At 40.9% G+C, this 25,842-nt stretch overlaps 2 protein-coding genes and 1 pseudogene across 11 annotated transcripts in view; 1 reads left to right on the top strand and 2 right to left on the bottom strand.

Annotated features, from left to right (window-relative positions):
- The window catches only part of FBXL13 (F-box and leucine rich repeat protein 13), a 273,539-nt gene extending 267,963 nt beyond the window's left edge, over positions 1-5,576 (bottom strand). For 2 of the 5 annotated variants that reach the window (XR_003118472.1, XM_025378205.1), the window contains exon 1: positions 5,061-5,576. Coding sequence is in view for 1 of the 5 variants with exons in the window: in XM_025378205.1 (XP_025233990.1) it covers positions 5,061-5,516 (456 nt within the window). In the remaining 4 variants the exon portion in view is untranslated. Of the gene's footprint in view, positions 1-4,612; positions 4,935-5,060 lie in introns of those variants that run through there. The other 3 variants (XM_025378209.1, XM_025378208.1, XM_025378206.1) reach the window with 2 other exon arrangements.
- ARMC10 (armadillo repeat containing 10) overlaps positions 5,246-25,842 on the top strand; it is a 28,069-nt gene continuing 7,472 nt past the window's right edge. For 2 of the 6 annotated variants that reach the window (XM_025378220.1, XM_025378222.1), the window contains exons 1-4: positions 5,246-5,771; positions 14,423-14,571; positions 17,350-17,484; positions 22,975-23,151. In XM_025378220.1, coding sequence (XP_025234005.1) covers positions 5,633-5,771; positions 14,423-14,571; positions 17,350-17,484; positions 22,975-23,151 — 600 coding nt within the window. In that variant the 5' untranslated portion in view covers positions 5,246-5,632. Of the gene's footprint in view, positions 5,785-6,140; positions 6,245-14,422; positions 14,572-17,349; positions 17,485-22,974; positions 23,152-25,842 lie in introns of all 6 variants that reach the window. The other 4 variants (XM_025378224.1, XM_025378225.1, XM_025378219.1 and 1 more) reach the window with 3 other exon arrangements.
- Positions 19,389-20,375, bottom strand: LOC112620552 (annotated as a pseudogene).

Here is a 25,842-nt window from a genome sequence, read left to right on the forward strand (position 1 = left end):
AATATATAATATAAATATAATTATGTATATAATTATATAATATATAAGTTGTATAATATATATTCTACATTATATTCCCCAATTATGTTACATATATTATATATAATATATAATACAGAATATATATTATATACATATTATATATAATTATATATAACATATATAATAAAGTTGGGGGCCTAGAAGGAAAACTAAAGAGCTAAGCTCAAATACCTCTGAAGAGCAAAACCAAATCTCACAATCTTTCAGTCTGAGGAGACAGAGACTAGCTAGCTTCTCAATCAGAAGCCCAGAAGAGCTATGTCTGAGGAACAGGGATGAACCAGATGTAAACTGAATCCAAATAAATCCATAGTCCAACCTCAACAGAGCTCAATCCCTTCCTGGACTGAGGTCATGAGCTCTGCACCCTATAGAGAGAAAAGGAGGAACCTTTGCTAGCAAAAGAGTGTATCATCTAGAGCTTCTATTGTTCTTTTCTCACACAATGTCCAATAAAAATAAGAAATTACTAGATATGTACGAAGGCAGGAAAATGTCTTGAATTACCAACAGAAGAAAATAAGCAATAGAAGCGGACCCACAAATGATCTGGATATTCAAGTTAACAAACAATGATTTCACTTTATGTATTTATCTTATTTATTTTTTTTAGAGACACAGTCTCACTCCGTCACCCAGGCTGGAGTATAATGGTGTGATCCCAGCTTACTGCAACCTCTGCCTCCTGGTTTCAAGCGATTCTCATGCCTCAGCCTCCTGAATGGCTGGAATTACAGGCATGCACCACCACACCTGGCAAATTATTATATTTTAGTAGAGACAGGGTTTCAGCAGGTCTCGAACTCCTGGCCTCAAGTGATCCACCCACCTCAGCCTCCAAAAGTGCTAGAATTACAGACATGAGCAACAAACAATACTTTTAAAATAACAACCATCAACATGTGTGTTAATCCATTTTGCACTGCTATAAAGAAATACCTGAGGCTGGGTAATTTATAAGAAAAGAGTTGTATGTGGCTCAGGGTTCTGCAGGGTGTACAAGAAGCATGGTGCCAGCATCTGCTCGGCTTCTGGTGAAGGCCTCAGGATGCTTTTACTCATTGCAGAAGGCAAAGGAAGCCTGCATGTCACATGGCAAGAGAAGGAGTAAGAGAAACAGCTGGAGGGAGGCTCTTTTAAACAACCAGCTCTTGGGTGAACTAATAGAGGGAGAACTCACTCATTATCACAGGGGAGAGCACAAAGCCATTCTTGAGAGATCTGCCCACCTGACTCAAATACCTCCCACTGGGCCCCACCTCCAACACTGGGGATCAAATTTCAACAGATTTGGAGGGAACAAATAAAGAAAACAGAAAAAGGCAAAACGAATGAAAAGATGCATAATTCTAATAATCAGAATTTATTTAAAAATCAAATTGTCATTCTAGAACTGAAAAACATGTCTAAAATTAAGATTTCATTTGATGTATTTAAGAGTAGACTGGACACAGCATAAAACAAAATTAGCAAATTTGAAAACCACCAATGAAAAAGATCCAAACTTGAGCTCAAAAAGAAGAAAAGAATGGGGAAAAAGCAGAAATCAAAAGAGGCGTGTAGAACAAGGTAAAAAATAAAATAAAAGCTAACATATTTACGGTTGGAGTTCCAAAAGGAAAAGAGAGAACTGAATAGAAGCACTATTTGAAAAGAACCAAGAATTTTCTAAAACGGATGAAAAATATCTATCAACAGATTCAGTAAGCCCAGGGAACCAAGCAGGATTGTTTAAAATTTTTTTTAATTTTTTATTTTTTTAGAGATAGGGTCTTGCTCCATCACTCAGGCTGGAATGCAGTGGTGCAATCGTAGTTCACTGTAGCCTCAAATTCCTGGGCTCAAGCGATCCTCTTATCTCAGCCTCATAAGTGGTGGGGACTACAGGTGTGAGCCACTATGATCAAATAGCTTTTTTTTTTTTTTTTTAATTTTTGTACACACAGGGTCTCACTATGTCACCAAGGCTTGTCTTGAACTCCTGGCCTCAAGAAATCCATCTGCCTTCGGTTCTCACAGTGCTGGCATTATAGGCATGAGCCACCAAGCCAGGCCTGAATTTTTTAAAAATCAGTCTCTATTCAAGAGATTTGCAGGAAAATGATGTTGTAGGTAGACAATCAGGTTTTATTTAGGACAGGCAGATGAAATTCAGAAGAGGTTAAATATACAGGGAAAATTTTAATGAAAGGTTATTTATGTATTCCAAAGCTTGCAGAAGATGAGTTTTAGAAAAGTATAAAACCTGCCAGGCATGGTGGGTCACACCTGTAATCCCAGCACTTTGGGAGGCTGAGCCAGGTGGATCACCTGAGGTTAGGAGTTCGAGACCAGCCTGACCAACATGGTGAAACCCTATCTTGACCAAAAACACAAAAATTAGTTGAGCATGATGACAGGTGCCTATAGTCCCAGCTACTTGGAAGGCTGAAGCAGGAGAATCGCTTGAACCCAGGAGGTGGATGTTGCAGTAAGCCGAGATGGCGCCACTGCACTCTAGCCTGGATGACAGAGCAAGACTCCATCTCAAAAAAAAAAAAAAAAGTATAAAACCCATCTGGGAAATTGAGTCAGATGAATAAATGTACAGACAGAATAGATATGAGGCAGAATGGAATTCATCTTGATAGTCTCTTAGGAGAAATAGGTAATGAGTTTAAGGTGGGTGTGTGGGGCCCAGAAGACTGCTCCCTTGTTCTTGCTGCTAGTGTGGTGGCAGAGGGGAGTGAAGGACTTCTCAGGAGAATACGATCTTAGACAATGGGGAATGCATATAAGGGCCTCCTCTCTGGGTGCAGAACAATGTGGCAAGCCAGGAGCGCTCTCACCCAGAGGGGGAACTGGGGACTGCCTCATTGCAGCTTTGTGATGTTATAGTAACTGGCAGGCTAGATGAGAAGAGGCCACCATTTCCTTGATGTACCCTGACTCTCAACTCAAGTCTGTTTCTTCCACCTGCTGCACCGCCATATCACAGACTGAATCACCACTCAGAATGGCTGCACCCTGAATTGTAAATATAAACATTCCACTTTCTGACCCCCACCTCCTATGTTTCCAGCTCCCTCATTTAATTACTCCCTCTACTTCTCTTCACTCACCTCTTAGGAGTCTCCATTTTCTGTACATATATCAGTATCATATCCTTTTCTCATTTCCCACTGAGTCCTTAGAGTCCTTGGCCCATCACTTCAGATACTCAGGAGCTTAGCTCCCTAACCTACTGCCTTTCTATTCTATTAATATATGCCTGGCAAATTCCTATCCCAGACGAAGTCAACTTGGTTATCTCTGTACCTACATCTGGTTTACTGACTGCTACTTGAGAAAATCACACAACCGGGAAGATGGGTACCATTCTCCCTACATATTTTCAAGCACAATTGTATAGAGGTACAACATGAAACTCACTATAATAAATTAAAACAATACAGCTATGGATAGAGCAAAAAGTTAGAATTCCCCATTTCCTCCCCCAAAACCATTCCACAAGACATCTGTTATTAACAGTTTGGCATAGGTTCTATGCATGCACTATTGTCTTAAAGATAGATACACACACATATATGCACACATAAACACATATACAACATGCATGAAATCAGATAGCTAGAGCAGAATGGACAGTTGCTAAGCAACTTGCACTTTTTCTTTTTTACTTAATAATATGTGTTGGGAGCCAGCCATATGGTGTATGCCTGTAGTCCTAGCTACTTGGGAGGCTGAGGTGGGAGGATGGCTTGAGCCCAGGAGTTTGAGGCTGCAGCGAGCTAGGATGGAGCCACTACACTCTAGCCTGGGTGGCAGACCAACACCCCGTGTCTCGATAATAATAATATGTCTTGGAGGACATTTCTTCTTAGTAGGTACAGATATACTTTATTCTACATAATACCTCATTCGCTTAGTCACTCTAGGTCATTTACTACTTCTACTATGAAACAAAGTTATAATGAATATCCTTGTACATCCTTCTGAACACATGTGCAAGTATTTCTCTAAAGTAGATCCCTAGAAGGGGAAATGCTTGGTTAAAGGGTACGTGTATTTAACATTTTAATAAATATTTCTCAATTGCCATCCAAAAAGGAGACGGGGGTCTCTACCAAATTGCCCTCCCAACCGCCTAGGAGCGTTACTACCCTCAGCTGGGACCTCCTTTTTCCTTCCCTAGACATCTCTCTCCCTCATTCCCCGCATAGCGTATCTTTGCTCGAACCTCCTACTGCACCAACAGCCCCATCCCCACTCAAACACGCACATTCTTGGAAAATATCTCATCAACTATTTGTAGAGAAAAAAAGAGGTCAACAAAGGCAAACGTTCTCAGCTTCCTACCCCCAAAAACCTACAGAACCTAGTATCTATCCCTTCCTGTCTTCCTTCCCTCCTATTACAATGGGGGTGGAAGGGTAGTCCTTCCTGTTGTCTAAAGGCAATCCCGGTTGAGAGGGTCCTTACCTTCACAAAGGGCTGACTACACTGACCAAAGGTATCAGCTTCCACTCTCCCCTCAGCTAACCTCCATCTATTTTCTGCACTCACGGCTCCATGGAAACCTCAGGCTCACCTTGGGCAGAATCCAGGTCCTTATCTTAGGTGACTAGAGCCTACTCCCTACTTCTGACAACACTCTTCATAATGACAGTCTGCTGATTTTCCTCCTCAGCCTCTCTGGCATTTCTTTCTCACTCCTCCACTCCTCAGGCACTTCTTGTTCAAACCTTAAAAGCTGAGTTTGGGGTTTCCGATCTGGGCCTTGTGCTCATTCCCCCTGGGAGATGTCACCCATTCCCCACTTGCAGCTACCATCACCCTCTGTCTTCTCTCTGATCAGCATCTTCAGCCCAGATCGCCTACAAGTCGGAGTTTGACTTCACTTTCTCGCATTCCGCCCCGCCTTCCCCCTCCTCCCTCAACTCCTAAACCTAGTCCCTCCTCCGAGACGTCTTCCCTGACTCCTCCCCCTTCTAATTCCCCACCGTCGGTCCGTGTCCGCCGCCACGCGTGTCCAGTACCTCGCAGACCTGAGGAATATAGTTCTCCTTGAAGTAGTTCTTCAGCCTCGGGTTGGCATTGCGTAGGGAGGCCATGGCCCAAGGCCTGACGGAGAAGCTGCGCTGGTACCCTCCCCGCGCTGGGACTAGGAGCCGGGTGCGTGCGGGCGTTGTCCCGGCAACCAGGGGGCGGGGCTGGACGCGGCACCTCCCCTCGCTCCGCTGCCCGGGGCAGGAGGGAGGGAGGCTTGCTTCATGCCACAGGAGAAGCGACGGGAAGCTCGGCTCCGGGTTCAGGGCCCCGGCGTCTCCGCGTGGGGTGCACCGTCCTAGCCTCCCCTCCTGGCGTCCAGCGCCCCGCCCCGCCTCGCCTGGGAGAAGCCGCCGGGAGGCGCCGGGCTGCAGTGGGCGGTTATAGGCTTTGAGCTGGGCCGTTTCCGGGAGGCGGAGCTCAGACCCCATTTCCTTTCTCCACATCCAGGTCGCGCGCGGTTTGTTGTGGCGGCTAGACCCGCGTGAGCTGGAGACCTCCGCGCTGGCCCCCAGGAGCCTCCTGCCCTGGCCCAGCGCTGCGGCTCTGCCGCGGCGGCAGAATGGGTGGCCCCCGGGGCGCGGGCTGGGTGGCCGCGGGCCTGCTTCTCGGCGCCGGCGCCTGCTACTGCATTTACAGACTGACCCGGGGTCGGCGGCGGGGCGACCGCGAGCTCGGGATGCGCCCTTCCAAGTCTGCAGGTGAGACCGCGGGGTGCCCGGCAGGTGGGCGGGGACTGGGCAGGGGGGCTCCCCGGGCTTGGGTGGTGGCTTGCGTGTCCTCGGGGTAAAATGAGGAGCCGAGCTAGAGGGAGAGGCAGTACTTGTGTGGGTGCATGGTGCTACGCCGCCCCCGCCGCCCATTCTTTGTTCACTATCCTGATATGAAAACTTGTCCTGGCTTTCCTGCCTGAGCTTTGCGTCACAGTGGAGGATTAGGTTTCTTAAAAGCCTGTTGATGGCCTCTCACTTTAAAGCTTGTTCCGGGCCTTTGTGTAACTAAAGGGATTCTGCCCATTGTGGAAGGGCTGTTGAGGGGCCCGGAGCCATAAGTGAAGCTCTGCTGGCAAGTATCCTGGAAGAAGGGACGTCAAAGGGGCAGTTGTGCGGGCGCTCGGCCCGGCCTCAGAGGGGAGGTACCTGGGAGTCACAGTGGTCCAAGACCTCCCAGCCTGGTGTGTGTTTTGGAAATGGGAACAGTTGTCTGCGCGAGACACACCCTCCCAGCGGACAAATGCCTGATTCGGTTTCTGTCCAAAAGTTGATCGGTACGGTAAAACCCTCCAGAGGCATGTTTCACATCATGGAAGCCGTTAGGGAAATAATTTAAAATAACATATCTGCCATCCAAGAAACTCCTGTCCACAATTGTAGAAGAGAACTAAACAGCTTCATTGTTGAGTAAGCACAAACTAGATTGTCTCAAGCATCACGGGCAATTTGCTAATGGGATAGCAAGAAGAATTCTAATTCCTTTAAGTGTAGCTGGACAGATAGAACCGATTTCGTATTACGTACGTGTTCTCAAGATAAAAACTAATTTGTCCTTAAGATGACTTGACAGTACCATTCACTACATGTAGTTTATCCTCAATTTACTGGTAATTGGGGTGGTTGTTATCTAATTGCCTTTATCCAGAGGAAAAGTAAAAATGTCTTTATGATGTGGAACCAGGTGCCCAGGCTAAAAACTCACAGAGCTGGGGAGATTGGGGCTCTATCTTTCTGGAAGAGTAGGTTTCAAAGTGTAGGCTTTCTTCAAACAGTAGGCTCCAAAGCTTTTAAGAAAGACTTTCTTGGGCTGTAAAACTGGCCAAGTGCTTATTTCGCTTTTAAAAAGATTTACATTTGTATCAAAAGAAACAGGAAAAGGAGTTTTGTTTTGTTCTCAGACAGGGACTCGGTCTATCACCCAGGTTCGGTGCGGTGGCGCAATCACAGCCTCCACCTCTCTGGGCTCCTCCCACCTCAGCCCCCTAAGTAACTAGGACTACAGGCGCACACCACCACACCTGGCTAATTTTTGTATTTTTTTAAGAGACAGGTTTTCACCGTGTTGTTGCCCACGCTGGTTTGAACTTGGCTCAAGCAGTCCTCCTGCCTAAGCATCCCGAAGTGCTGTAATTACAGGATGGAGCCTCCTCACCTGGCCAACAAAGGATTTGTAATTACAAGTTTGCATGAGGGACTGCTTTAAGGAAAAGGGAGTGGAAGGGGAAGGTCTCTTTCACTTTTGGCACTAGGTATAATTCAGCTTTTTTTTTTTTTTTTTTTTTTAAGATTTGTATTTACTCTTACTGTATTAGTCCATTTTCTGTTGCTTATAATAGAATACCTGAAACTGGGTAATTTATTAAGAAAGGAATTTATTTCTTAGAGTTATGGAAGCTGAGAAGTCCAAGATTGAGGGGCCGTAGCTGGTATGGACCTTCTTGTTGTGGCATAGGGCATCCCAAGGCCAGAGGGGCAGGTGTGTTAACATGCTGACTCAGGTCTCTTGTTCTTATAAAGCCACCAGTCCTGCTCATTAATCCATGATTATGATTATTAATCCATAATTAATGGATTCATTCATGAGGACAGACCCCTCATGATGCAATCACCTCTTAAAGGCCTTACTTCTCAATACTGCCACATTGGGAATTAAGTTTCAACATGAGTTTTGCAAGAGACATTCAAATCATAGCATTTACAAAGCCTAATTTGTTGTCTTTCCCATGTCAGAAATATTTTTGTATAAGTACATTGGGAAGGTGTCCTAGACTCAGATATCTTCTCAGTTTTACTGACTCAACCTGACGAATGTGGACAAAGTCTTTTAAACTTAAATTTACCAGTTCCCATAATCATCATTATCTTAGGTAAGGCAGCTTAAAAAATAATTTGCTCACAGTCCCTTCTTCCTGAAGCTACACCTTTATCACTGAAGAAGACTTAAGAAATGCTCATTTCGTCATTGATATGGTTTGGATTTGTGTCCCCACCCAAATCTTTTTTTTTTTTTTTTTTTGAGAAAGAGTCCCACTCCGTCACCCAGGCTGGAGTGCAGTGGTATGATCTCAGCTCACTGCAACCGCTGCCTCCCGGGTTCAAGTGATTCTCTTGCCTCAGCCTCCGGAGTAGCTGAGATTACAGGTGCACACCACGTGCCTGGCTAATTTTTTTTGTATTTTTAGTAGAGACGCGTTTTCACCATGTTGGCAAAGTGATATGCCTGCCTTAGCCTCCCAAAGTGCTGGAATTACAGGCATCAGCCACCGTGCCCAGCTCAAATCTTATCTTGAATTGTAATCCCATAATCCCTACATCCTGGGAGGGACCCAGTGGGAGGTAATTGAATCATGGGGGCAGTTCCCCCGCCCCATGCTGTTCTCATGATAGTGAGTTCTCAGGATATGTGATGGTTTTATGTGGGGCTCCCCCCTTTGCTCCGCACTCCTCTTTCCTGCTGCCTATGAAGAAGGAAGTGTTTGCTTCCCCTTGCACCATGATTGTAAGTTTCCTGAGGCCTCCCCACCCATGTGGAACTGTGAATCAATTAAACTTCTTTCCTTTATAAATTACCCAATCTTGGGCAGTTCTTCATAGCAGCATGAGAATGGACTAATACAGTCATCATCACGCTTAGATTTCAGAAGATGATCTTTTCTTTGTTTTTGAGGCAGAGTCTCGCTCTGCCCAGGTTGGAGTGCAGTGGCAATTTTGTCTTTGTTTTAAACTCACACCTCTAATCCCTTTGGGAGGCTGAAGTGGAAGGATCGCTTGAGCCCAGAGTTCAAAACCAGCCTGGGCAACATAGTGAAACCCCTAATTTAATACAAAAATTAGCCAGGCATTGTAGTGTACACCTGAAGTCCCAACTGCTCAGGAGGCTGTTGTGGGAGAATCCCTTGAGCCCAGGAGGTCAAGGCTGCAGTGAACTGTGATTGTGCCACTGCTCTCCAGCTTGAGCAAAAGAGCAAGACTCTATCTTAAAAAATAAAATAAAGGCCGGGCGCGGTGGCTCAAGCCTGTAATCCCAGCACTTTGGGAGGCCGAGACGGGCGGATCACGAGGTCAGGAAATGGAGACCATCCTGGCTAACACGGTGAAACCCCATCTCTACTAAAAAAGTACAAAAAACTAGCCAGGCGAGGTGGCGGGCGCCTGTAGTCCCAGCTACTCGGGAGGCTGAGGCAGGAGAATGGCATAAACCCGGGAGGCGGAGCTTGCAGTGAGCTGAGATCCGGCCACTGCACTCCAGCCTGGGCGACAGAGTGAGACTCCTTCTCAAAAAATAAATAAAATAAAATAAAATAAAATAAAATAAAAATAATTTTTGTACTAACATGGTTTGAGAGCATTGAAAAAGATGGAAACAGTCCCAATTCATCCAACAGTCTAATGCCAAAACTTGACAAGGATAGTATAAAAAAGTGTAAATCTGTCTCAACTACGAATAAAGATATAAAATCTTAAAATATTAGCAAATGAAATCTATCAGGGGATTAAAGTAATAATATACCAAGGCCAAATGGACATGGAAGGAGGAGTCATATTAGAAAAAGGAAAAGCCACATGATGACCTCATAGTAAAAAGGCATTAAAATATTATTTCTTTCCATAGCCGAAGACTCTGAACAAAAAAAAAGAAAAAAAATTGTATCATTTCTGATAAAAACTTGCAGCAAGTTAGGAATAAATAGAAAGAAATGTTCTTAAGTTAATGAAGTGCATCCATCAAAACCCGAAAGCAAATATTATATTTAATAGACACACTGTTATCTTTATTAAAGACATCCTTATTAAACTCAAGAACAAGACAACAGTGTCTGCTATCACAGCTATTATTCAACATTCTTCTGGAGTCATAACTTGATAAGAAAAAAGCAACATGTATAAACATTAGAAAGGAGGCAGAATTATAATTGTAGGAGACATAATGATTTACTTGGAAAAATCCAAGAGAATTAACTAACTACTAGAAGCAATGAGTTTATAGAATATCTTGAGTACAAGTCAATATACCCAGACCAATAACTTCTTGTATACATGCAGTAACAACTTAAAACTTTAGTTGAAAAGATTTTAACAGAATGAGACCCTGTTTCAAAAAATATATATCATTCATGATAGCTGTAAACACTTTAAAAATTAGGAATTCACTTTAAAAACTAGGAATTCTGTAGTGAGAAGATAATTTTACTGAAGGGCCTAAGACTACATAAACAGACATACTGTGTTCACAGTTGGAAAGATTCTGAACCATGACAGTTATCTTGAAATTTGTCTTTCTGTGTTATAATGTGGTAGTTACTTTTCATTCCCTTTGAGAATTGTAATTTCTCCTTGATTTACTGGAGGAGACAACGAACCACTGAGCCTTTCTTTCACAATCTTGTTGGCACAAAGCTAGATGGGAAGTAGAACACATGGTGTTTGACTGCCTCACCTGTGTAATAGTAGTCCAAAAACTCACCAGTGGAAGAGCTGAGTATTTGATGATCGCCCTCCTGTAAAATTTATTTGGAGTTTTAAGTTTTACATTTCTTTACTAAAAAGTAATACATGGTTTTTGTTTTGTTTTGTTTTTTTGTTTTGAGATGGAGTCTTCCTCTGTCGCCCAGGCTGGAGTACAGTGGTGCGATCTCGGCTCACTGCAACCTCTGCCTCCCAGGTTCAAGCGATGCTCCTGCCTCAGCCACCTGAGTAGCTGGGACAGCAGGCATGTGCCACCACTCCTGGCTACTTTTGTACTTTTAGTAGAGATGGGGCTTCACCATGTTGGCCAGGCTGGTCTCGAACTCCTGACTGCAGGTTATCTGCCTGCCTTGGCCTCCCAAAATGCTGGGATTACAAGTGTGAGCCACCGTGCCAGGCCAATATATGGTTATTATTAGAAATTCAAACAGAATTTACAAAGTTAAAATATAGGCTCATTATTATTATTATTATCATTATTATTCTATATTTTTTGAGACGGAGTCTTGCCCTGTGGCCCAGGCTGGAATGCAGTGACGTGATCTCGGCTCACTGCAACCTCTGCCACCTGGGTTCAAGCAATTCTCCTACCTCAGTCTCCCGAGTAGCTGAGATTACAGGCACGTGCCACCATGTCTGGCTAATTTTTGTATTTTTAGTAGAGACAGGGTTTCAGCATCTTGGCCAGGCTGGTCTTGAACTCCTGACCTCGTGATCCACCCATCTCAGGCTCCCAGAGTGCTGGGATTACAGGCGTGAGCCACTGCACCTGGCTAGGCTCATTTTTTTAAATATACTAGGAGGAATAATGGTTGGGGGGAATAAGTAATGTAGGAGTAAAAAGATCTGGATTCTAAAGCCACTTTTGCTATTAATCGGCTCTGTGTCCCATTAGTGAAAATAATAAATATACTAGGCACTTTAAATATTCTAGGTACAAAAGTGCTTTGAGGTAGGCATTATTAACTCCCACTTAGCAGATGAGTAAACTGAAGCTGAGAGAGCCTAAGTCTCTTACCTGGTAAGTAGCTTATTTGGGAATTTGAACTAAACAACCTGGCTCCATAGCCTTGCCTTACTTTTAACTACCACACTGTGCCTCTTCCCACCAAGTGAAAGTTCTATGATATAACACCATGAAATTTTACTTTCAGTGATTTAATCCCTAGAGAAATTTTAAATGGCTATTTATAAAGAATTTATACATCTATAAGCTTTTTCCTTTTTTTCTTTCTTTCTTTTTTTTTTTTAAAAAAAAAACAAAAAAACAAAAAACAACAGGGTTTCACTTCTGTCACGCAAGCTGGAGTGCAGTGGTGCAATCTCGGCTTACTGCAACCTTCGCCTCCCAGGCTCAAGCAATTTTCCTGCCTCAGCCTCCCAAGTACCTGGGATTACAAGGCATCCTCCACCACGCCTGGCTAATTTTTTTCTATTTTTAGTGGAGATGGGGTTTCACCATCTCTGAGGCCAGGCTGGTCTCAAACTCCTAAGTTCAAGTGATCTGCCCACCTGAGCCTCCAACATGCTGGAATCACAGGCATGAGCCACCGCACCCAGTCTGTAAGCTTTTTAAAAATGACTTTATGAGATAACATGTAACAAAGTAGTATGATTTTGAAATATCTCAAATACGGATGAGTTAAATTTATCACATTTCTGCCATGCATGTGCACATGTATGTATGCATGTGTATATGAAATCATACAACTTCAGGGCTATGTAGGAAACTCTGGAGCCAGTTACAGTATTAAGCAAACCCTTTTATTTACAGATGAGAAAACTGAGACCCCCAAAAATAGTAAGTGACTTACTTGTAACTTTGATTTTTCATTTCTCTGGTTTCTGCGTCTAGCTACTGCTGTGATTTTAGGCAGATCCTTGAACAAGCCTGGCAACAGTTTCTTCCTGTGTAAAATGAGAGGTTTGAATGAACTCCAAATTCTTTCCATTCTGAAAAGCTGTGTTTTTATCATTCTTTCCTTTATCTTTTCAAGTATTCTTGGGGTGAAACCCTGTTTTATAAGGCGTTAATGAGGCCGACAGTGGATTCAAAAGTAAAAGGTCTTGATTAAGACTTGGTAGTGAGAATATTCTGGCTTCGTAGCTGTGACATTTTCTTAACATTTCTTATTTGACTTCCTCAGGGCATCACATATTATATATCACATATCACATATTGTTTCCCATACATAATCTATACTTGTCCCTTTATTTTGTTTATTTATTTTTGCGTGTGATTCTTCTTTAAGCAATATACTTAGTTATTTTATGTTACATGTTTATTGGAATAATACATGTTTATTGGAAAAAAAAAAACAGTACTGTTGAGTACAGGGTAGAAAATAAAAGTCCTTCATAATCCCACTACCCAAAGATAACCACTTTTAACATTTTTATTTACTTTTTTTTTTTTTTTAATAGAGACAGGGTCTCATTATGTTGTACAGACTGGTCTCGAACCACTGGCCTCAAGTGATCCTCCTGCCTCCCAAAGTGCTGGGATACAGAGATGAGCTACTATGCCCAGCCTAACAATTTCGTGTGTTTTTTCTTAAAAAAACACAGATTTGAGATCATGTAGCACCTATTGTTGTGTAACCTCCTCCTCACCCTACCCTTTCCCCTCCCCCCAACCACCCCAGTAAGAGTGTTATAAAATGGCTTCTGTTATTCCTGTGGTGATTTCTGTAAAGAGGACTTTTTTTAAGGTACAGCCATAAGTTCTGAACATCATTGAGCAGATCCAGCATTTGGCTATCCTAGCTCTTCCTCAAAATGTCAGCTTTTCTTTTGTCATCACCACCAGCAGGACTATTCTAGTATCCTAGTCAACATGCCTTGTTGTATAAATCAAACAAAAATGCCACACTAGCAAAAAGATTGGTTTACTCCCATAGCTTTCCTTCTATCTGATGTGCTCAGAAAAGATCTCCTTAACGCAAATCATATTTCCTAATTAATCTGTTTAGAGGGAAGTGTTCCATTGGATGGGTGTGCCTGGTTTTTAAAAGGAGAAACAGAAAATATTATCAGCATTTGAGGTATATAGTGTTTGCATGAAGTGTCTTACTAACAGCCATATGCCAAGTGACCATTGGCTAATTTCTTGGTATCTATAAGCCTACATTTCCCAGCTGTAAATTGAGAGTAGTACAGTATCTTCTTCCTAAGGATGTAAAGTGCTTGATACTGTGCCTGCCATTACAAGTAGGTATTCGATACTGTTTTTAAAATTTAAAAAAACAGACTGGGCATAGTGGCTCATACTGTTATCCCACCACTTTGGGAGGCCAAGGCAGGAGGACTGCTTGAGATTAGAAGTTTGAGACCAGCCTGGGCAACATAGTGAGACCCCATCTGTACAAAAAATTTTAGACATTAACCAGACGTGGTGCATGTGCTAGGACCACAGGTCCTACCTACTTGGGAAGCTAAGGCAGGAAGACCACTTGAGCCCAGGAAATCAAGGTTGTAGTGAGTCATGATCGTGCCACCGCACTCCAGCCTGGGTGACAGAGTGAGAGCCTGTCTCAAAAATAATCTCGGGGCCGGGCGCGGTGGCTCAAGCCTGTAATCCCAGCACTTTGGGAGGCCGAGACGGGTGGATCACGAGGTCAGGAGATCGAGACCATCCTGGCTAACACGGTGAGACCCCATCTCTACTAAAAAATACAAAAAACTAGCCGGGCGAGGTGGCGGGCGCCTGTAGTCCCAGCTACTCGGGAGGCTGAGGCAGGAGAATGGCGTAAACGCGGGAGGCGGAGCTTGCAGTGAGCTGAGATCCGGCCACTGCACCCCAGCCTGGGCAACAGAGCAAGACTCTGTCTCAAAAAAAAAAAAAATCTCATATTGATTTTAGATTAACTTGAAATAACTTTCTTCTTATGCAGAAGACTTAACTGATGGTTCATATGATGATGTTCTAAATGCTGCACAACTTCAGAAACTCCTTTACCTGCTGGAGTCGACTGAGGATCCTGTAATTATTGAAAGAGCTTTGATTACTTTGGGTAACAATGCAGCCTTTTCAGTTAACCAAGTAAGTACCTCAACTCAGCAAGCAAGCTCTTTCCATTCTTACACACTAGTAGTAATTGTGACCCTGAATAAATTACTTAACCTCTCAGAGCTTCCATTTTCTCATCTGTGCAATGTGGCTACTTATACTTAAAACATGTTTACTTCTGAAAAACACAGCCTAATAATAATATGATTATTAATGTGATTGTAGATCCCTATGAAGTTGGTCACTGGCATCACATTCATAAGTATAGCTAATGAACGTTTAGCATTTCATGGCCTTCTAAATTATTTAAAATTTAGCAGGACTTCAGTAAAACAATAAATGCATCTAACATTTAAGTACATACTTTAAATTATATATAGGTCTGAGTATGATTCTGATGCAGGTGGTCCCTGGAGCACACTCTGATAACCACTAATCAATGTAAATGGCTCCTGCAAATGGAGACTTAAAACTAAGACTAAAGAGCTTAATTTGAACATGTCCTTCTTCCTACTCTTTCTGACAACCGTCCAGCATGAGAAAATAGTTTAAAAAAAAAAATTGTAATTGTTTTCAGCTAATGCCCTTTGTTAACATTGTCATAAGTACAAAATTATTTTGAATTTATTGTATTTTTAGCCCAGCTTTCTCCAGAATGGGAAGGTTTACTGTAAAGCTCTATAGATGTATAGAGAGGTAGAGAATCTTTGTGTATTACCTACTCTTTCAGTTATAAATGACAGAATTCACCTTAAATTATTTTAAGCTTTAAAGGGAAAATATTGAGCTCAGCTAACTTAAACAGCAAAGAATAGCAGATTTCAGATACAACTGAGTCCAGTTCAAGGTCGCAGAAAGAGTTACCAGAGTTCTCTCTTTCTCTACCTCTTGGCTTTGCTTATGGCCACTCAATTTTATGTATTGGTCTTTATCTTTCTGGCCACAAAGTGGTTTTCTTCACAAGGGTTGAAAGAAAGCCACTAGCCTCTCTAAGCCTTCATCTCTGTAGCTCATGATCCAAAAGGTACAGTTGTTCTTCTAGGATCCAGTGGTCTTTGGATCAGTCTCTGGGGCAATCTCTGGATCAATCAAGGGACCATCGCCCATGTTTATGAAGCCTGGTTCACATGAGCAGCCTACAGCTAAGTAGCAGGGATGGCTGTGAATACAAGTGAACAACAATCCCAGCAGGGATTGTGTGGAACAAAGGAGATGCCACATCTGCCCCCGTGGAAAGAGGGCCACTAGACAAGCAAAAACAATAGCTAGTGATTAATGTGTTAGCCTACCTTTAAAGGAGTATTTCTGATGGCATAATTTTGTATTCCTCTAAAATAAGTTGCAGTCAGAGTAGGCCAGTACCCACTGGAGAAGAAGTACTTTCTTGAGGAGCAGGGGTCAGTGCCCTCACCATCAATTGTAGTACCTTAATCTGCTTTAACAGTACAGTTAAAAAAAAAAAAAAAAAACCTTTCTAGTAACTGCAAGTCCTTTAAAAGAACTTGAAATTGTAAAGGGAAAGTTTATTTCTCTTTTAATGCTAAGATCACCCTTAACGGTAAAATGGAGTATTGAGCTATTTGTAAAAAGTAGATAGATGATGGCAATCTTTTTCTTTTTTCCTGCTAGAATAGCATGTCTTGACTTGACAAGAATCATTTTTAGCATGTTTTTCTTACAAGAATTAAAGCAGTTTATTTCTTTCAATGTTTAGACAAAGGTACATGGTAACATATTATTGCAACTACCTATAAGAACTCCCAGATTATTTTTCCTCTGAATATTTGGGTACCATTTCTCTTCTTTTTTTTTTTTTCTTTTTTTTGTGGCAGTGTCTCACTCTGTTGCCCGGGCTAGATTGCAGTGGCGCAGTCTTGGCTCACTGTAACCTCCTCCCAGGTTCAAGCAATTCTCCTGCCTTAACCGCCCCAGTAGTGGGATTACAGGTACCAGCCACCACGCCTGGCTAATTTTTGTATCTCTAGTGGAGATGGGATTTCACCATGTTGGCCAGGCTGGTCTCGACTTCCTGACCTCAAGTGATCCGCTCACCTCAGCCTCCCAAAGTGCTGGGATTACAGGTGTGAGCCACCGCGCCTGGCCCTGGGTACCATTTTTCAAACTGTGTGGAATCTGATTCTGCAAGATATCAGTGTGTTCCCACCATTTCCACTGGTGAAAAATGACCCTCTTTTTGTGTATAGTTCATAGACATACTATCATCAACACACACCTCTTCAAGATTCCCAATGCACATGAACATATTAAACATGCTTACTCTTGTTATACTTAGATTTTCCTAAACTTATATAACCATGGGAAACCCCCCCCCTTATTTTTATGGAACATCTCTTAACATTTTGAGGGATTAGTGTTTCAAATAATACATGTTAGCAAAACACTACTGTAGTATTCTAAATTAAAACACTAACTTTAGTATTCTAAATTGTAACACTTTTCCAGTTTTGCCTATAATGGAGAAGTCATATAACTCATCTCAAAGAAAAATAATTTTATTTGTAAGTTGCTTCAAGATCGCTATAGTACCTCTGTAAATTTTTATTGTATTTCTCAACACTGTAGTTTAAGTAATTATATATCTTAATTTTGTTTTCAATGGATTTTCTTTACCTATAAAAGTATGGGTAGTGAGATTTTTTAAAAATCTGAATTAAATATTTGTATATGGGAAAGATATTTCCAAAAAGCCATTAATTTTTAATTGTATTTGTGGATGCGAAGAATTCAGTGAACGGAGATGCGTACTGAAGTCCCAGTCCTGTTTTGTTTTGTTTTGTTTTTCCCTCATAGGCTATTATTCGTGAATTGGGTGGTATTCCAATTGTTGGAAACAAAATCAACCATTCCAACCAGAGTATTAAAGAGAAAGCTTTAAATGCACTAAATAACCTGAGTGTGAATGTTGAAAATCAAATCAAGATAAAGGTAAGTTGACTGAAAATCCCAAATATATAAGGTTTTCTATAAATGAAAGAAAAAATAACAAAAAGATGAGTAATGAAACTTCAGTAGACTATCCTTTGTAATTTTACAGCCAAGGATTACCTTTAGAGGAATGGAGAATAAGACAAAAGAGGGAGGGACCTGAACTGGCCAATAAGAGGTACAATAACTTTTGTTTCAGTAAAATAATGCTTGTTTATTCTACAGGTTATCCTCTACTTTACATCAGGCACAGGCACTGGTGACAGTAATAGCCTTAAGGCTATAGGCACCAACCAAATAGTGAATGTAGTTGGCTGAAAGTTGGGACAAGACTTCGTGCCAACTAGAACTAGAACTAGTATTACAAGACATTCATTCAGAGAGCATATCCAGTGCTACATATTCATAAATATGGTTGTTAATGCATATAGTTTGGCTAGTTTTGCCTTTGAAATTAAGTGTACTATATGAGTGTATTGGAAAACGTTAAGTCACTGTATGCTTTAGCTCTTTCAGTGGATGAGGCAAATGTGCAAATAGATTAAACTGACTTTTACAGAATAACTGTTCCTTTATGTCATTGTATGGGGAGAAATCCTTCATTTTGGGATTCACATGCTAACCTGCGTTACTGACATTGCTTTAATGCTTTTATCAAAAATGTTATTTATAAGGCAGTTAACCTGTTAAAAAAAATAGTTAATTTGGTAAATGCTAACAGTTAAAACACTTCAGCCATGGCATATATAGCCAGAACCCAGTGATACCCCTCAGTCATAGAAAAGAGCAGTTTTCTGTTCATTACTGAAACAGGACTCCCACGTTCAAACCAGAAATTGTCATTCAACAGAACAAATCAGGTCAAGACAATCACAAAACAAGAGACAGGAGGATGTGCTCATATGAAGAAAAAAACAACAAATAACCAAACTTTATTTCCTTGGACATACTATTGATGGCAAGATTTGTAAGAGTTAATCTCTGTATTTAGTTTAGATAAAAACTTCCAGCCCAGAACACTGTTAGGCAGTAACTGTGAGGAGCTATGCAGAAGTAATGAGAGGCAAGTACTATATAGACTAGAAAATTTAATTTTCTACAGAATTACAGATTACTATGCTATGAAGCAAAAGCAGACCATTCTTAATGTGTCAAATTGGTAAGCTTATTAATTTCAATAAAAATATATGACCCCCATCACACAAACAGGTAACTCTAAATCTACTTTGAAAATCTGATCAGTCAAGAAGTATTACCAGTTTGGAGACTATGTACCAAGTGTCATACGAAAGATAAGGTTGCTGTCCTCACAGAATATATGGTGTCATTGACAATCAATTAGAATATCCAATGAAGTGGATATTCTAATATTTGGGAAAATATTGGAAAACTAGCAAAGTGCCCTGGAAATTATATATTCTTGCCCTTCCACAAGACTTAAAGATCCAGATGAGATTAGTTTGGAACAGGGGTTTTTTTTTAGTCCAGAAAATCTTTAGAGTCCAATACAGTTATGGCTAATCAGATACAAAAGAACCTTTATAAAGGTAAGTAGGATTGGACGTCCTTGGAAACTGAGAACCTTATTTTGAATTATTATGTTTTAATCAAAGGTATAGAATTAATCAAGTATCAGTTAAGAATTTCTGGAATGCACCCCAATGCCAAAAAACCACTAGCGTGCTCTTTTGTACTATGAAGATTTCTTGATTTGAAATAGAAGGTAAAAAATATATTGCCAGCCATAAAATAAATTTTACTGTACTTCCTCAGTTCTCCAAAGGAAAATCTTACTTTTTTCACATAAGAAACTCACTGGATCAAATGAATGTTAATTAAACAAAAGATTGTGTAAGTAAAACTGGGCAAAAGACAACCTCTGAAATCCATGAAAGAATTAATCATCAAAAGAGAAGAATCATTTTTACAGTAGCCCCATTGCCGTAAGAGATATTTTTGTGAGCCTGGGCGGCCTCTCCAACATATAGTGAGAACCTATTACAAGTTTCAGCCAACCAATTTCCATTCCAGCTTGATAGGCTGCTGCAAATTGCTGAGATTCCTCCTTGGTTGGGGAAAAATAGAGTAACAACAATTTTACTAGACTTTTTTGCCATAGTGTCCCGTGGGTTTATTTCAATAGTACCACTGTTGCCAACACCTATTACTCATCTTCCATATGACAAACAATTCACAGCTTTACTAAGATTTATATTAGCTATTATTTCAATAATCACATCAGTTCCTTTCTTACCACACATTTCTTAATTTTATCAACATAATTAACTTCTTCGTAATTAAACACTTTGTGGGCTCCATTTTGCAAAAGTATTTTGTCCCTCTCAATACCAACTGGGCCCAAACCTTTAAGGCATAAACTCTAACCATTCGGCATGTTGCTACTCCAGCAACTCCACTAGCCCCATGAACCAGAACCCAGTCTCCAGATTTCATACAGACACTGTGAATCAGAGCTCTATATGCAGTAACATATGGGATACCAATGGCAGCATTTTGTTTAAAAGTCCAGTTTTTCAGGCAGTTTGTAAACAGTGTGACCTGCTACAGGAGCATACTCCACATGGCTCCCAGAGATTGTGCCGGTAGTGAAAACTGTCACTTTTCTTGAAAGTAGATGCATTCCCTCCAACAGCTTCCATTACCCCAGTTACATCTGAGCCAGCAGTATAGAATAAGGTGGTTTTCTATTATAAATCCCATAGTAAATATATGTCTCCACAGGGTTGACACCACATGCATGAACCTTGATTACACCTAATGGTCTTTTGGAATTGGTACTGCAACATCTGACTGAGTTTCAGGACTTCTGGTCTACCAAATTCAAACACTCTAACAGCTCTCATCAGCTTCTGTTCAGTTGCTGTGGTCATCTAGATAAAAGCTCTAGAGTGGGAATCAAAATCTGCAAGGGCTTCTTCATATGCCACTGAAGGAGGGTGGCCAGGCTGCTTCTAACTTTTGCAGCCAGCAAGACTTTTGGAGTTGGGGTTCAGTTTAATCTAAGGGTGCTAAAGGAACCAGGTCAGGGTCAGATAATGTCAGCAGAAAAATGCAATATTAGGAAATTATGTTATTTCAATTCAATATTTATCAAACTCCTGCTTTGTGGTGCAAATGAGCATGACGCAACTCTTGTTCTAAGAAAGATGGAAGGAAGGATAAGGCAAGTTCTTAAATAATTGTAAGTCAAGGCAGAACATAATGAAGTCCTTTAAGGAAAAATGTAAGTAAAACATTATTGAGTACATAGAAAGGAGAGATTTGATCCAAAAGTTTCTGTAAGAGGTGGAGTCTGACCTGGCTCTTGAGAATGTTACTCTACAGGTAGAATTGGGGAAGGAGAGAATTCCAAGAGCACAGAACAAGATGAGGTGGACACAGCTACAGGAATAACTAAGCTGTCCCTTTGGTAAACTTGTTATTAGAATTGAAATGGTCAGAAGATTCAGATATAATAAGGTTGTAAACAGTCCACACATTTTAGGAAATGCTTTGAAAGACATCAGCTTCTTACAGAAATATATGATTTATAAAGAGCTAAATAAATGCCCTGTTTTTAAAGGATGGATGTATAATTAAATTGTAACCCAAGAGAACCAGTTGACTTTCACATGTAAATGACAGCCAGGTGTGGTGGCTCACACCTGTAATCCCAACACTTTGGGAGCCAAAACAGGAGATTGCTGGAGGCCAGGAGTTCAAGACCAGTCTGGGCAACATAGACCCCATTTATTTGTTTTGGGAGTCTCGCTCATGTTGCCCATGCTGGAGTGCAGTGGTGCAACCTCAGCTCACTACAACCCCTGCCTCCTGGGTTCAAGCAACCTGCCTCAGCCTTCTGAGTAGCTGGGATTACAGGTGCCCACCACCATGCCTGTAATTTTTTGTATTTTTAATAGATACGGGGTTTCACCATGTTGGCCAGGCTAGGTGGGACCCTATTTCTAAAAAAAAAAAAAAAAAAAAAAAAAAAAAAATTTATTAGCTGGGCATAGTGGCATGCACCTGTAGTCCCAGCTACTCAGGAGACTGAGACAGGGGAATTTGAGGCTGCAGTGAGCTGTTATCATACCACTGCACTTCAGCCTGGGTGACAGAGTGAGATCCTGTCTCTAAAAATAAATGTAATTTAGATCTTGAAACCAGATTAAAAGTTTAATCTCTCTTTGCTTTACTGCCATTTAGTTTCTATGGTAACATGGATACATTTGGGGTTTTTAAAAAATTAATAATTGTTTATGGGACAATTGGTAACTTCTTACCACTTCAAATTAGGAAAATTTTCTTAGCAGTTAGAACTTTTGGTGGAGTTCAGATTTGCTTACGTGAATAGCAGTTATCTGTAAAACATCATTTTTCTAAGCTAGAAATCTCATGGCCAGGCTAGACATGGTGGTGCACACCTGTAATCCCAGCACTTTGGGAGGCTGAGGCAGGTGGATTGCTTGAGCTCAACAGTTTGAGACCAGCCTGGGCAACATGGTGAAACCCTGTATCTACAAAGAATACAAAAATTAGCTGGGCATGGTGGCTCACGCCTGTAGTCCCAGCTACTCTGGAGACTGAGGCAGGAGGATCACTTGAGCCTGGGAGGTCAAGGCTGTAGTGAGCGGAGTTTGTGCCACTGCAGCCTGTGCGGCAGTGAGACCCTGTCCCCCCGAAAAAAAGAAAGCTCATGGCCAGACACAGAAAATAGAGTTTCAGAAAAGTTTCCATCACACTGAGTTTAGTTCTGTGATATATGATACAGGAGTACTACAGCATTGCATTACTTTTTGCCAGTGATAGTTAACAATATTATGAAGGGGTGAATTACATATATATATACACACACCTAGGTAAATAAGAACCTTAGGCCAAGTATAATTTTGTTCTGCTTACTTTTGATAGGATTAATTCTAGGGAAAGATTCTGTTTCACATTATCCTCCCATTCTTTACTTCAGAAATGATGTAGCTCTCTAGACACTACTGCTAAGGTACTTACCGTGACACAAAATGGCCTCTCATCTTCCCTGATCCTAGTGTGCACAGACCAGTTGAAACAGAAAGGTGGACTAAGCTGGGAGGCCTCCAGCCAGGGAGAGGCCACTGCTGTTAAGAGCATGATCTCTGGGCTTGGCTATTGCATCCCCACCTGCTGTCTGACATTGCGCAGGGGACCCGAGCTCCTCAAAGACTTAAAAGTCCTTGTCTGCAAGAAAGCTGTAATGGTGTAACACCCACCTCATTAGAGTTGTCTTCAGGATTAAGTGAGGAGTATTTGTAAAATGCTAAGCACTGTGCCTGGAATTACCAAAGGAAGCTTTTAAAAAGTCAACAACATTTGAGGGTCAGATAGAAATGTCATATTTTTTGAGGAGTCAGTTCCATCCTGAGCAGTAGCCTTACTCCACTGTGCAGAAAAGTGACTGTTCAGTAGAAAAATTTTGGAGATTCTAAGATGCTCATATTCCTCCCCTGCTTTCAGATATACATCAATCAAGTCTGTGAGGATGTCTTCTCTGGTCCTCTGAACTCTGCTGTGCAGCTGGCCGGACTGAGATTGTTGACAAACATGACTGTTACCAATGACCACCAGCACATGCTTCACAATTACATTACAGACCTGTTCCAGGTATTACTTACTGGAAATGGAAACACGAAGGTATGAAGAGCTATTGTGTCAAGCTTATTAACATTGAAATCGTATTTGCAGGCCACCTATCTTAAGTTAATGTGCCTCAAAGAAGAGGAAGATTTATTAAAAACTCACATGGGCCCAAGAAAGTATATTTAGTCCCAAATACTCCATTGCGAAATTAACTTGTGAAGATCATCTGTTGTTTCACTTATCAGCAGGTTCATGTTCATTTGGTTTTCTCAGAAGCTAGCTTTCCCCCCACCAAATATAGGAACATTGTGATTAAAAGGAGTCTTTGAATAATAGTAGTGGTTAGTTGAATATTTTACTTACCTTGGGGTTAACAAATCATTTTTTTGATTCAGTTATTTGTTGAAAAAATATTTCTAAAACAACCTTTAAGTTGTAGTAAATGAAGTGAATTGAATGAATGAAAGATGTCTCAGTGCTTCACTCTGTCCAGTTAGGTTGATATAAGAGGCAACAGATATTGAGCTGAATTAAGTAGGACCTTAGGAGATGCCCTATAAAAAGGTTCTTGAGTAAATCTCTCATATTAGCGTGCATTCTTATCAATTGCCATTTTTCAAGAAAAAGTAGCATAAAAATAGATTGTAGGCTAATTAAAAGTTCTGATAAGTTGGGTTGATTGTTCATCAAGGCTTTTTACCATGTTGTTCTGTGTTCTCTGGAACAGTTGAGAGACAAATGCATAAGCATTTTAGAAAGACCAAATGTGAAGCCATACTCCAAATATTCAACATCACTGCAGTTATTTTTGAGGTTATCAAGATGTTACAGGAGAGTTTTACTGTAGTCTTGCTTTTATGTTTCCAAGGTGTTTGTACGTGGACTTTTCTCTTTTCCAATAGCCAAACTTGTTTGGATCTGGTCCAAGATGTACCAAAGGTATTGAAAATTAAATGTAAGAGTCGTACAGCAATATTGCACCATTCCCGGGCAGTTTCCAACATGCATCAACATCTCTGTCTCCAGTGGAGCAAGATAACTTACAGCCCCTGAACCCCTGTGGAAACTCCTTCCCTCTTTACTCTTATGTTGTTGCCTCTGTAGGAGAAATCTCTCCTCTGCCTGACTCTGCAGCTGCTTTACCCAGAACCTCAGGAGGAACTCTGAGTTCAGAGTCAGGCTGAGTTCAGCCAGGCGAGTCTGGCCTTGGGGCTGTATATATCTGTCTCAGACATCGTCTGCATTTTCATGTATTTTTTGACTTTTTAAAAGATGACCCACACCACAATAGTATGTTCTATTTTTGTTTTGTTGTGTTGTGTTTTTCCATTACATTGCTAGTTCAGTATTTCTAGGATAGAAAATTTGCTTTCTTGGTCTGCCTTGGAACATAGTCACCAATTACAACATTGATTTTCCATAAAAATTGAGTTTAAAGTTCTAACTTGCAAATAAACTTTTGGATAATCATCCATTTGTTAGTGGGAAAGTATGTCTGATTTAGGTATTTTCTTAGTAAATAACCACTAAAATGAATTTTAAAATATCTTACTTTGCTTAAGTCAGGGATCTCACTGTACTGTGATAACCTTTTGGGTACGCCACTGATTGATAACCAAATGCAGATAGCGGAGGATTAACATAAACTGTGTGCTTGTTACATCCGCAATGAAAACGAAACTAATGGTTTAAAATGTCCTAGTGTCACCACAAGATGGTGCATGTGATGAGGAAAAAAAAAAACATGTCAATATGGTTTCAAATCAAAATCCATATATTTGTTTAATCTGTAGTTGTACTCTAAGTGTGTATATATATATATATTTCTCATATTTAACTCCTTTCTACAAAGAGTAGCAACATCAGATTTTAATACAGGGTACCAAATAGCTATTGCTGTTGCTATTCCCTGGTTGTATACCTGCCTTCATTGACTATTAGTGGGTCTCAGATTTTGACTTCATCCAGGCTTATTTCATAAGTTCAGAACCATCCTATTTCATACTTCTTCTTCCTATTTTTCTAATTGAAACTTCATTGACATTGGAACCAGGTGTTTTGTTTTTTTTTTTTCTAACACTTATTCCTAGTGTTGCTGACAGCGAGTCAGGCCAGATGAGATCTGATAGTGACCTCCACGGAGTGCACTAAAGAAGGGTCAGAAGTCTCCTTTACTCTTTCACTCCCAGAGACCTTAATTTATTAAGACCATCTGTTTGAAAAAGACAATCTCTGCATATTCAAGAAATGTTACCAGTGGTCACTGCTGAGGATTGGAAGGGGCCAATAGCATGGTGGCTTTTGTTTTTACCTTGTTCTCTTTTTCATTACTTAAAATTTTTGTTATGACCAAGTAGTAATTTTCTAAAAATAAAAAAATATTTGATAAAAACAGTAAAATTAAGCAAAGTATTATGTTATCCTCAAATAAATTAGTATCTACAACATGATCAAAGGAATTGTGAGTACACAGGATATATGCATAAAGATCAAAAAGAAAATACCAAAACTTTTCTCTTTTTTGACACAGAATCTCACTCTATTGCCCAGGCTAGATTGCAGTGGCATGATCTCTGCTCACTGCGGCCTTGAGCTCCCAGGCTCAAGCAATCCTCCTACCTCAGCCTCCCGAATAACTGGGACTTCAGTCACATGCTACCACGCCTGGCTGATTTTTGTATTTTTTGTAGAGACAAGGTTTTGCCATGTTGCCCACGTTGCTCTTGAACTCCTGAGCTGAAGTTA

The sequence above is a fragment of the Theropithecus gelada genome, chromosome 3 (genome assembly GCF_003255815.1).
Source record: "Theropithecus gelada isolate Dixy chromosome 3, Tgel_1.0, whole genome shotgun sequence".
NCBI lineage: Eukaryota > Metazoa > Chordata > Mammalia > Primates > Cercopithecidae > Theropithecus > Theropithecus gelada.